General features: G+C 38.6%; 1 protein-coding gene across 2 annotated transcripts in view; it reads left to right on the forward strand.

Annotated features, from left to right (window-relative positions):
- The window catches only part of RFX4 (regulatory factor X4), an 88,021-nt gene that overhangs the window by 63,280 nt on the left and 11,905 nt on the right, over positions 1-12,836 (forward strand). The window contains exons 14-16 of one of the 2 annotated variants that reach the window (XM_066550372.1): positions 4,310-4,429; positions 5,642-5,800; positions 11,944-12,106. In XM_066550372.1, the coding sequence (XP_066406469.1) occupies positions 4,310-4,429; positions 5,642-5,800; positions 11,944-12,106 (442 nt within the window). Of the gene's footprint in view, positions 1-4,309; positions 4,430-5,638; positions 5,801-11,943; positions 12,107-12,836 lie in introns of both variants that reach the window. The other variant, XM_066550371.1, reaches the window with a different exon arrangement.

The following is a 12,836-nucleotide window of genomic DNA, read 5'->3' on the forward strand; positions in this document are numbered from 1 at the left end:
CCCTAATGCACTTCAGTGCAAAGTGAGCCTGCTTACCCAAACCACTCTGGCCACGTGTTGAGCCAAGAGAGATGACTTTATGCTGAAGTGGATGAAAAGCTCTCCACTGAAACACTTTGCCAGCTCTCCTCTTAAAGGACATAGCATTTGAAACTGGTCTTTGCGATGTGAGTGTGCTTCTATAACCTGGAGAGGGTGTCTTCCATTTCTTAAGAAATCAGTTAGGATGAAAAAATAGATTTTTACTTTTTAAATGAAAAATCTTGTTGCTTTTCCACCCTGTTTGAAAGGGGGCTTTGTCCTCGGATACAAAAGGTTCAGATTAAAATCAGTTAAAAGCAAGAATGACTCGACTGGTGTGCCATGAGTGTGAACATTTAGTCACTTGGGACCAGACTTTGTATGAGGGATGCTTTTTACAAATGCACCTTTGTCTGAATATGTTTCTAGAAAGATCAATAAAGAATGGTGTTATATGGGTACTGCATTGAACAACTGCAAGGTTTTCTGTTGGCTGAGCTTGTCCTTTATGCTTTTAGAACCATCTAATAGTATAAATTTGGATACACTCAGTGGCATACAATATGCTATTTTTAATATGTTTTATATATTTATAATACATGTAATATTTATTATTATAACATGTTTATATTTTAACCTGAAACTTTCATTTCCATTGTAAAAGAGTTTTCCAAACAGATGTTAAGGACATCAGTATAGTGAGCGTCCCCAAGGTGATTATACTTTTCAGCAAAAATCACAAACCTATTCAGGTGCAATGCTAGTGGAGGCTGGAGGAGCCCTGAAGTTTTGAATATCAAAACCCTATCCTTATCCTATCAGGCAGCAGCCTCGGTTATCCCTACACAAGTGCCATAAATTTTATTTAGCTATGGACACAAATTTATAATAGTCTACATTAATGATGCTATTCTTTCACTGCAAAGCCATTTGACATATTGTTTGAGAATTAGAGTTGAGCAAGTTCCAAAAGAATAACCCCTGAACGTAAAAAGCTCAGAGCTAGATGGCAGAAACTTTCCTGCACCTAATTTATACAGTTCTTTCTAGATTTTCAGAATTATTGATATATTAAGTGAGTTCTATGGAGAGAAACAAAGACTGATTTACTGTTCTAAATATTTACATATAATATACCTTTGTTCTTAACTTAGATAAAAAGTTTTGCATTTTTACTGCATTGGGAACAGTTTCAGTGGACTTACTTTTAATTATTTTTTCTACCTTAAACAATATGTAGACTCAGATGCTCACAGTGTAATTTTTTTTAAAGTGAAATAATGTCTTAGATGATTGGATCTTTACTATGTACAGGACATGTTTGGATCTTTACTATGTGCAGTATATTGTTACCTTTGAAATAGATGATTCCAAAATCTGATTGAAGGAAGTAGTAATACCTGGCACTGGCATGACTGGTGCAAAGATTTGATCTGCAAAGCTTTTAAGCATGGTGACACGGGCAGGCTGAAACAGTCTCTGGCAGAAAAGAAAAGCTGCTCTCTCTCTTTTTCCTCTTTCTGCCTGCCTCCCTCCCTCCCTTCCTCTTTTCTGCATATGCATATCAAAGGCACAGTTGGTGGCGATGTTTAAGTAATACACCCAGTGTATAAAGTAACTAATTAGTAATAGAAACTCCATTATTTTCTCCAGATCTGGAAATTTCACTGTTGTTTTGCTACTTACACATAATTGCTGTATCTCTTAATAGAAGCTGATACTTACTGTGCCTTAGTTGGGCATTGCCAAGATTTCTGTTAACCCCTGAAAATTAGAGCCAAATGCTATTTATTGTTGTAACTACAGTCCCTTGAATGACTTCTTACCTTTTCCTAAAGAGGTTATTGATTTGCTTACAACTGGATCCATTTCTGTACTTAAATATAGACTTGAAAGAACCCAACAGTTTCATGTGAGAAACAGTAGCTTGCAAACACAGAATAAATTATGGTCCATTGTTCTGAATAGCCATTCACTGTGAGGCTGAAATGCATGCCCTGATATCAGTTTCCCTCTATAGCTTTTACATTTCATTCAACTTACTCAAAAATATAAAAATATTGCATTCATTGCACTCAGTACCAAAACTTTGTTTGTCTGGTGTCTTTCACACAAATTCTGGGCTCAAAAACTCTATGCAGAGCTTAAAAATACACAGTGGGAGAAATAATAGGAGAGGAAGAGAGAAATTCAAAAGAGTGACAAGGGTACTGGAGTGTTTTTAAATGCTGCATTCACTATTGCCAACCCCAAGTCTTCAAAATAAAGCGTTAGACCCCTCAAAAAGACATTTTTTAAAATAGCAGATCTTGGGTTCTTGTTGTTTGCTTGCTAGCACTACAGTGTTTAGAGTTTGCACTTCCAAATATTTTTATGAAAATACAAGCGACTTTCCTTTTTTTTAAATAAAGTGTGAAAAAGGAGTTTGATGGAAAATAGTAAACACCCTGAACTTTATACCACTACATGAAGTTTGCCAGCATTTTAGCCTGTTTTTCTTACCTTGAAGTTACTTCTCAGTAGTAACTGCGCTAGAGTCAATAGAAACTTTGCACTGAAAAACTGTAAAGTCGAGAGAAGAGTGAGCATTTTGTGGAGATTCTTGAAAATCTAGGTTTCAACTGGGGAAATCCTATGTCAGTAATGTCAGTCATGTCTGCTGTCTTTATTGCATCACTAAATCAAATAGGACTTCATTCAACAAGACTTGGAGCCCAAAGGATTTTTAAAAACAAGTTTTCTGCAGTAGTTTAGTGAAGATCCCTACTTTTTACCCTTGAAAGTCTAGGGAAACCTGTTACCATTTTGATCTGCTTAGTCACATGAAACAAAGTGTCACATGAAACTGGATGTTTCAGGTTCACCAGCAGCCAGAGATTTCCTCTCCATGGCAGAAGTGTTACAGTCAGGTGTGTCCTGTTTCTGTGCTGCCTTTCCCAAGAGCACAGGGGCATATGTTCATGTCCCAGGGTGTGTGTCCAGCTCATATCAGTGACAACAAAACCATGCAGGCATGGAGGGAGCATGCACAAAGACCAGAGTCACAAAGAAAAAGAGTGTGCTCAGAGTTACTCTGAAAGCTGAACTGCCAGCTAGAATTGAATAAGGGTATTGGTCTTTCAAACCACTTCTGCCCTACAGCAGCATGTTTGAATACATTAGTTGGAGTAGGGTTAGTTGTGCTTCATTGTGATAAAAGCTAATATCTCAAGATAAACCTAACTTTCCTGTGAAGAAACCAGTCATTATGAAATTCAATTTAATTTAAAACTTGTTTGATCTTTTCCCCATGAAAGTATTCCTCCTCAAATGCAATAATGGAATTTCCAAAGGAATACCTCTACGTGAGGTATTCTGGGGGGATTTTTGTCTGGCAGTAGTTGATCCTTGTTTCTGTCTCAGATGATGACTTTTCTCTGATTTAAACTAGCCACTGGACAGGCTATTATTTTAACCTCACTGTACTTTACTTGTCAGATTTACTTAGTGAACTAAATGAACATGTGTTAAATACTCCGTGCAAGTCTAAATGAACAAAAGAGCTTTAAAAAACCAAACCCATTGTATGATAAAGTGCTGTCTGGAACTACTACAGGTACTTAATGTCATGGAGTCTATTGCATAAATTGAACAAACTCCACCTTGATACTTGTCAATGTCCCCCTGCTGATGGTAGTTAGTCCTTTCAGGAGGGCACAGCACAATATCTCAGCTCTGATGTTTTGCTTCTCTTACTTCCTCCCCCAAAATGTATCTGTGATCTCTTCTTACACATCTTCTTTTCTTGTGAGTTGTGATCTAGAGCAAACATTTCTTCACTATCTCTGATATGTATGCTTTATAAATTATGGGAAGAAACTCCCTTTCTGTGCAGGTAGTTCAGAAAATTCATACCAGGATGTGTCACTAAGGCAGCCAGTTTGAGATTCTACTTCTGACAGAAAATGATACATCCTTTAGACAGTAGGAAACAATTCTACTGTAGTACAATGAGCAAAAAAATACAGTGCTAATCTAGGAGAAGAATCCTTTGAGTGGCAGCTCTCAGCTAGGTAGTCTTCTTGCACCCTAAACTACAGCTGGTTGTAGAAGCCAGTATAAATCTGGGAATTAACAGTTTGCTACTCCCTGGTTTTATTTCGACCTCTCTTACCTTGAGTAAGAGAGGTATTTCAGTACATGGAGGCAGTCTTATTCAGGGCTGTTTGTGTGGAGTACTGTAATAATTGGTTTAATGAGTGTATTGAGACAGTCAATGGCTTTTTTTGTTTGTTCACTTTATTACCAGGGTCTTTTCACCTTATTCACTTGATGTTTGATGACTACGTATTGTACCTGCTAGAATCACTCCATTGTCAGGAGAAAGCGAATGAGCTAATGAGGGCAATGAAGGGAGAAGGAAGCACAGGTGAGTCTGTTGTTTTATTCATTATTTGTTGTTTTATTCCACTGTTTTTTCTACTTTTTATGTTAGGACATATCTTTGTCCTTATCTAACCTGCTGAGGCTTATCCAGGAGCAAAGCACTTTTGTCATGATGTGAAATAAATTATTTGGGAGGCATCCCTGGTTAATTCTGAAAGAGAACTGCCTGCTTCACAATGTCATCTGGATATCTGAAAACCCATTCCTAAGCACTTACTTGGTGTTTCAGTAAGATATTTTTGTCCTGAACCTTTTATCTTAGTTAATCTTTCTAAACTGCCATTGAATTTCAATGGACTCAGTGTTAATAAGTTGACTGACATTAGTGGATTTGTACAGTCTAAATAAGAGGAAGAGATAGCAGGAGTGAGAAAAGACAAATGACAAAGCTGTTGTTTCTGCTACACTTACATTCTAAGTGCCTGTATACAGAAGGGGATTTTGAGTCCTGCTCCACTCCACAATGCCTTGCCAGAACAGAAGCAAGCAGGGATTGCTTTTAGTTTTTTCTGCTCTGGGCACTCCCTTGTATGAGAGGTCCTCCGTGATCTTCCTTACTTCCATCTCCCATTAATTTTGGCACATTAACCCTCTCCATCATCTTTGAAAGTTTCATTCTCCATTTTAGCTGTGGCTTAATTTATCACCCTGTAGATTTATGGGAAGAAAAACATTTCAGTGATTAGGGTACTATCTTCTGTACGGTGCAAGACTTGAATTCATTGCCCTGCCATAACCTCTTGGGGTTTTGACAAACAAGCTGCTTATTCTTGCATATTTTCAACATACCTTTAGCAGCTAAAACTATCCAGAATATCCTCTTTTTTTATTCAACAAAGAAAGAAGATCATGGCCCAAAGCCACAGGAATGCTCTTGAGACTCCTGTTTCTTTTAGAAATGTAATAGTACATTATAGTAGTATAACACTTAAACTGTCCGTGCACCAGTTTCCTGCCTATGCAACTGGAAAAATTGCTCTTTCCTTTAAGAGGTCTTCTGGAGGTACAATGAAGGTTGTAATGGTGAATATTATAGAAGTACTTCTTTCAAAGATTTGTGGTTCCAGCTCGGTATTTCTTGAAATACACACTACAGTACCTAACTGCTTGCTTCTTTTTTTTTTTAAGTTTCTCAGTGTTCCTTGACACTACCTTTAGCTATGTTTTAGATGGGTTTTCTCTCATTCTGCAGCAGAAATACAAGAAGAAATTATTCTCAGTGAACCAGCTGCTACAACTCCCTCCCCAGCACCATTCTCCCCAGCTAAATCTGCCACGTCTGTGGATGTTCCCTCTGCCCCATCACCCATCAACAACCAGTCCCCAGAGTATGGTGGCGTAACAGCCACTACAGGTAGGTTGGTTGGCTTCTGGCAGATAAATCTGCTTGAGGGTGGCTTTTGCACTTGGTCTCCTAAAACTGAGTCTCAGAACATGGTGTATTGGCTTGCAAGATATGAGAAGCCTTCCCAAGCCAGAAATCTGTTCTCACTGTATCCACACATGATTTGCAGTCTACCAGGAAAAAGATCTAATGTTTGGATGTTTTATATGCCTGAAGGAAGCAGGCCAAATATTTCCAGTTTAGTGAGGTTTGCAAAATCCAAAATCAGTAGTGGTTCAGCAATTCCTAGCTGGTAAAGTGACAGATGGGTATCTTTCAACATATTTAACATCCAAATATGTTTAAATAGCTGTGCACATTTCTCTCAGGGATCTTTTACACATTGCTGACAACTTTCATCAATCGATGCTAGAGATTAGGAATTACATGTTTGAAGCCTGTTTTCAGTGTTACATGCTATTACAGCAGCTGATAAGGTGGTTGTATTCTAGTGGGCCCAAAAATTAAAAAAATCTGCACTTAAGGGACAGCTTAAACTTGTGGGTAGGATTGACAATAAGCATAAAACTAGCTCCTTGTTTGGGCTGCATAAATGGCTAACATCCTCTGTACTCTAGAGCAAAAGTCATTACCTTTTGGATGTGGGTAGGACAGTCTGTCTGTACAATCAAAAGACAGTGTTCTCTTAATTCATGGAAAGACAGGCAGAAATGTGAGTGATTTTCAGAAGGCATTTCAGGCAGTGAAATTCCAGCTTTGCTGCTCCTCATTGAATAGGATGTACAATCAGAATGTGGAAACTATCGCTTAAATGTACTAGAAAAGTTACAAAATCTTCTTAAAAGAATGTCATAAAGTGATGATTTACCACAATAGAGAATTTGGCAGTGGCTAAAGAACTAATATATCTTTCTGAAAAACGTTTTTCATGTTTTCAGAGGCACCACAGGGAAGGACAATGCATGTTGTGCTGGAAAGACATTTAAAAATATTTGTCCCTGCATCACAATTTAAGATTTTTCACTGTTGGAGGCAATACAATAGTTAGGAGGGAAACAGGAAGTTATTATCCCTCAGGACAGTTAGACAAGAGACAGATGATTCCTAGACAGGGTAGGTGACCACATGGCTTCAGTCCAGGTGACAGTGGAGGTGGTGAAGCTATTTGACTCTTGCTGAAACGTTGATGTTGTGTGGAACTTGACCTGTAGGCATTGTGGGATGGTTGTGATGCCAGAACCAGAACTTAGTATGATGCAATGCTGTGTGCGAAAAGAAAGGACTGAAAAGAAGGGAACTGTGTGTTCTCCAGGGCCATTGACTGGAATGGAGGTCTGAGGGATTTGTATTTGGGCTGCAGATACCATAACTCCATGTGACTGTCATATAACAGTTAACCAAAAGCCATTTGCCCTTGTCCTGTCACTACAGGTCCTTGTAAGAAGTCCCTTTCCATCTTTCCCTTCAGGTATTGAAAGACCACAATTGTTCCCATACTAGAACTTTTTAGGCAAGAAAGCAATTTCTGATTATTTTAGTCCTTTTTTCCCTCTGCTTTTCATTTTTAGGTGCTTTTAAAGGCTTTCATTTGGTTGAATTGCATTTTACTCTTATGGTGTGGTGCAGTCTCACTTTTGAGAGTATGAAAATAATTTTTGTCTTGCACAAGCCAAATTAGTAAATGCAAGTAATGCTCTGGTTAACATTAAATATGAATATGTGGCTATTTGTTTTTTCTTAATTAGTAATACCTCTATTTCCCATGTTCATCATGTAGATGGACTCATTTTGGTTTGCTTTTTAGTTTGCTAAACTTTGGAATGCAGTGTTTATTCACATAAAGCAACACAAAATAACAACTGTGTCTCAACTAAAGGAAACCTTAAAATAGGAGTGCTGAGGATGTATTACACACACTCAAACTACTTTACATACAGATCTGTGTCATTATATAGAATATTTTGAGACAGGAACATCTGTTCTGGAAATATCACACTATTTATTTTCTTATGTGTCTTTTATGAGGTAAATGTAAAATTCTACAAATGCTTTGCAGATCTTGAGATTGGTCCATTGGTCACCATTAGCTCTCAGATCCCCAATTTAGGGCATCATTAACTCTTTCTTGCTTGTGACATTAGCAATAAAAGTTAGCTATTAAACTTGTATTTTAACCTTTTTGCCTTCAGTCAGTGTTCAGTACAAAACCAGCAAATTAAACTGTTGCAACGACATGATGCTGAGCAAAAGAAAGGTAAATCCTGTGTATCACTCTGTGGCATCTATCATGGCACCAGTAACATTTTACTTAAAACTTTTGTTCGGTTACTAGACAGTTAAAAGGCTAATTAGCCTCCATCCTTTCTAAACTACAAAGGCCAGATTAATGATTGTTGAAACTGCAACAATATTGTAGTAAAAGTGATAGCTATATGGCTGACTATGCTGTTCTCTCTTAAAGCCCCTCTTAAAGCCCTGATTGCCAATGCAATCATTTTTAGACAACCCAAAATGAGCTCTAAATTGTTAGTTCCTAATATCTTAGTAAAATATGGAGTTTGCTGTTCAGTTTTAAGAAATCTATGCATGAAATAAGTCATCAGGTCAGCAATGGTCATTAAAAGTCACTGTTCTTCCAAGTCTGAGCTTATTAAAATTCTGGGAATACTGGCACAGATCTAGCCCTCTCATATTTGTGTGTATGAGTAGAACAAATTTTTGGTTCTTTTCCTAAAGCTTCAGCTCCTGGACTCATATAAGTATTTGAGAACATCAGCTCTTGCTAAACAATCAGAATTCAATTCTCATGGCTGCAGAGTGCAAAACTCTAAGGTTTCATTTTCAAGAGGCAATTCTTCCCTTCAAATGGAAGGGTTGGTGTTTTTCTAAAACTTTATATGTGAAGTGTACTGTTTGTTGTGTGGGAACAGAATGGGGTTCTGACTCTGGATTTGATGTTGACAGTACTGCTGACCATCAGACATAATGCACAGTGCTGGGAGTGTCTCACTGTGTCTTGGTGGTCGTTTGCTCCAGCCTAAAGCAGATATAAAATGCAGCATTGTGAAGCATCTTCTGGGTTTTCTCTGCACTGGTGTACGTGATGGCATCAATGACAACAGGGCTGTTGTAGGACTAATAGCGGTTCCATTTATATTTGGCTCCAGTACAGATCAGATGGCCTCTTGGTTAGTATCCTCAAAATAACTTTTTTTTTTTAAGAGAAAAGAAAAAAGAGTGATAATAAATGAATTTTTCTATTTTAATCAAACCCTGCATGTTCAGAACACAAAGCAGAGCAAATTGTTGCTCAATCACTATTGGTTTTGCTTCTTTCAAAAAAGCATTTCAGTTGGGTTCAGTCATATCTAAAAGAGACTTCATTTCTTGGAGTTCAGTTCTGCAACCAGCTGAGGAAATTAGTCATAAAGGACTGAGACCTAGGCAGATATTAGAAAGCTAACTATGGAAACCTTTCACACTTAACTCATTCCTCCTTTCCCACCCACCACACATTGGCAGTATCCTGGTTAACCTCATAGGTACTTACACACAGTCTGCAAATCTGTAGCAATCTTCCATCCTTCCTCCCTGTATTCATAGTTAGGTCACTGAAAATAATAGCATCCCTTCCACAAAGGCAAAGAAAGGTGAGGCAACTGTAGGTTCACCAGAACATTCTGAGAAAAATATTTCTGCTTTCTGTCATTCTGTAAATCAGAGTAAAACCCAACATACTTTTGTTTCTAAACCATAACCTGCAAAAGATAGAGAGTATGCCCTCAAGCAGCTGTGTGAGGTACTACCCTCTAGTACCTCCCACAATTCTTGGTTAGGAGAATTAAACAAAGAGCTCTCCCAGTGCAAGACCTACTTTCTACATTTGTTTCTGTGACATCTGGACAAGCGCAAAGCTTGTTACTCTCCAACCATTTATTTTAAAGTTGAACTGAGGTGGCTGACAGTTAGATTTGAATACCTGGAGTGACATCTCTCATCCAAGGAATTTGACTTCCCACAGGGAGCACATGAAACAACTTGCTGTCCTGGACTCACTCATTTTCATCTGACTATGATAAGATCCCTGCTATTTTTCAAAAAAAGCAAAGGAGATTGTCACAATGTCTGAGGCCAGTCAAATCAATATATTTGATAAAATACAAAGGATCTTTTGGCTCTGTTATTACTGCTTCTTATTAGAAATAGGAAGGTCATGAGATTTTTTTGATCAATGGCCAATTTTTTTGTTGAAAAAAATAAAATCAGGTCAAAGTAAAACTTTAGTTTTATAGTGAAGTGAAAAAGTAGGAAAAAAAGCCCAAATAATAATGTTACCTAAAAATAAGCATTTGGGGTTTTTTACCCTCTTTGTTGCCCTTTCCTTTCTCTTTGTTTTTGCCTTTTGCATTTAGGCCTGTTTTGAAAGAGAGTTGCAAATTTTGTTTTGGAAGATAACACTGGGAAAATATGTTGACCTTTTGAAATTGAAATGCTTCATTAAGATATTCTGTAGACAAGCTGTTGATATTTTCAAAACTCTTTTGTTTTCAAATGAAGCTCTTTGGTAACTGCATAAGTACATCTGATCCCTTGTACCTAAACTGTATTTTTTAGTAAAGGCAGGCTTCCTTAAACATCTTCCCAAATCAAGGAACCATGAATGTTTATTTGCCCATGGCAACAGGAGCTAGCTTTTCTTCTTGGGGTCTTGGGGATCTCGGTGGTCCCCTGCATTGGGAGGAGATGAAGACAGAAAGTTTGAGAGTCAGTGGCAGAAAATGCAGGCATGTGACAACAGACTTATCACAAATACTCTTGGCCATAACACATCCAAGGTTTTGTATTGTAAGAGCACCAAATCACACGCTGCTGAAGTATTTCAAGTGGACTTACCTTGCAAAGCTCAGAATGCCTTCAAGTCAGTTGCAGAATTATGCATTTCCCACAAAAAAAAATTTATTTGACTGATTTTTCCAATTAAAATCACACACACCTGAAGAAAATCATGCAAATTTGAAATAGGCTGTTCATTTCCCAAAGCCATGGAGTAGACACAGACCGGGGAGTACAATCACTTCCACCTCTGAATTAAGCCCTTTCATGCTACAGGAAGTCCTAGAATCCATACTGAAAAAAACCTGAGTCACCTCCTGGAATTCCTTTTAGCTGAAGTAAAAGAGTCAAGAGTGCGCAGAGACCCCCAAACCAGTGTTCCTACTGGGTTAAATTCAGTGTTCTGGTCCTCATTTGCAGGGTAATCTCAGCCAGTATGGTCACGACCTCCAGCAAGAGCTATGTTATACTGGAACAATGGATCTGTCAGCCTCCTGAGTGAAAGGGGTGTGTGCAAAGGACAAAGGTTTCTCAGCAGCTGGCTCATGAAACTGGAGTTCCTGCCTGGAAGGGATCAGGATGATTAAAAAACTCAGCACCTTCTAAGGAAAATGGAAAACCCACTCCTTTGCTTTGCTCTTCCCACAAATGCTCTACATGACAAAAACAAATTAAGTCCAGCCTCTGCTGCCACTAAAAACAAAGAAAGAAATGTTATTTGCAGGAAGGAAATGACTAGGCTATTTCTGTCTATCTACTTGCCATAATTTGGGGATCTTTATAGTGTTGCCACTACAAGGGCTGGTACCTAGTTGGGTGGAACAGGTACACACTGCAAAAGGATTAAAGATATTTATTTGCATAACACTATTTTTTTTCTAACCCTTCATTGTTCTGATTGTACTTCCTGCCTCAGTCCAGGCCTCAGAGCTGAGCAGGCCAGCAGTTCTCTCAATATGAGAGAGACCCCAGGGTTTGGTGCATCATGCCTGAGAAATCTTAGCATTGGTGTTCTTCCATTTCTAAGTCCTGTCACACGGTTTTGGTTTTTTCTGCAAAATTATTTCAACACCACACTGGAAGTCTACAGTGTGAGCCATTCCAGATGTGTTTCATTCTTCTGGATCCTTGCATGCTCCAAATGATCTATATGTGTTGATATTTATGCCTCAGATACGACTGGTCTGTTCACTTCAGTCAGTGCACTTTCTATGATCATTGCCTGTTTGCTTGTTTTCCTATAACTGTCTCAAGGCATGGCACCTCTGTGGATGACAGCCCATGTTTACTGTGTTCCTCTGGCTCCTCTCCGTCTGCAGGGGCTATGCAATCCTACACATGGTCGCTCACCTACACTGTGACAACAGCTGCTGGGTCACCTGCTGAGAATTCCCAACAGCTGCCCTGCATGAGGAGCCCACATGTACCTTCATCATCTGTCACACACCGGATACCTGTTTATCCCCACAGAGAAGAGCATGGGTAAGGTACTTCTCACTGCCTTGGGTTTTCTGATGTGTTTTTTGGTGGGATTTGGATGAAATTCTGCTTTGCTGTTTTTTTTTTTAAATACAGTGAAAGCTGTTTCTTGATGTAGTTAGTCTGTATTGCAAAGATGCTAGTATCATAATTCTTTGGCTGTTGTTGCTATTCTATAATTATATTATGTCTTAGTTTTATAATCTCATTTAATTCTATTCAAAACTGCAGTAGGCCTGGAGGATATTTTCTAAAATAGAAGGCTTAAGTAGATTTCTTCTCTGATTCCTGTTTGCCTGTGCCATGTTTGAAAAAGCTAGATGTGCCTAGAGAACAACCCTACTGTACCATGTGTCAGGAGAGGTGATTCTTCTCTTTTGCTCAGCACTGCTGAGACCACATCTGGATCCAATTCTGTGCTCCTCAGTACCAGACAGACACAGGCATGGAGTAAGTCCAGAAAAGGGCCACTTTAATGATGATGGTTGGACTGGACCATCTGTCATACAAAGAGAGACTGAGAAAGCTGAGGTTATTTAGCATTGGGCAGAGAGGGCTCAGGGAGGGTCTTATCAGTGCATATAAATACCTGCTGGGGGGATGTAAAGAAGACAGAGACAGGTGCCTTCCAGCAGTATTTAATGACAGGACAAGCACAAATAGAAGTACAAGAAATTCTTTTAAAACATAAAACAAAAAAGTTGTTTTAGTGTGATCAAACACTAGGGCAGGC

The sequence above is a fragment of the Molothrus aeneus genome, chromosome 5 (assembly GCF_037042795.1).
Source record: "Molothrus aeneus isolate 106 chromosome 5, BPBGC_Maene_1.0, whole genome shotgun sequence".
Taxonomy (NCBI): Eukaryota; Metazoa; Chordata; class Aves; order Passeriformes; family Icteridae; genus Molothrus; species Molothrus aeneus.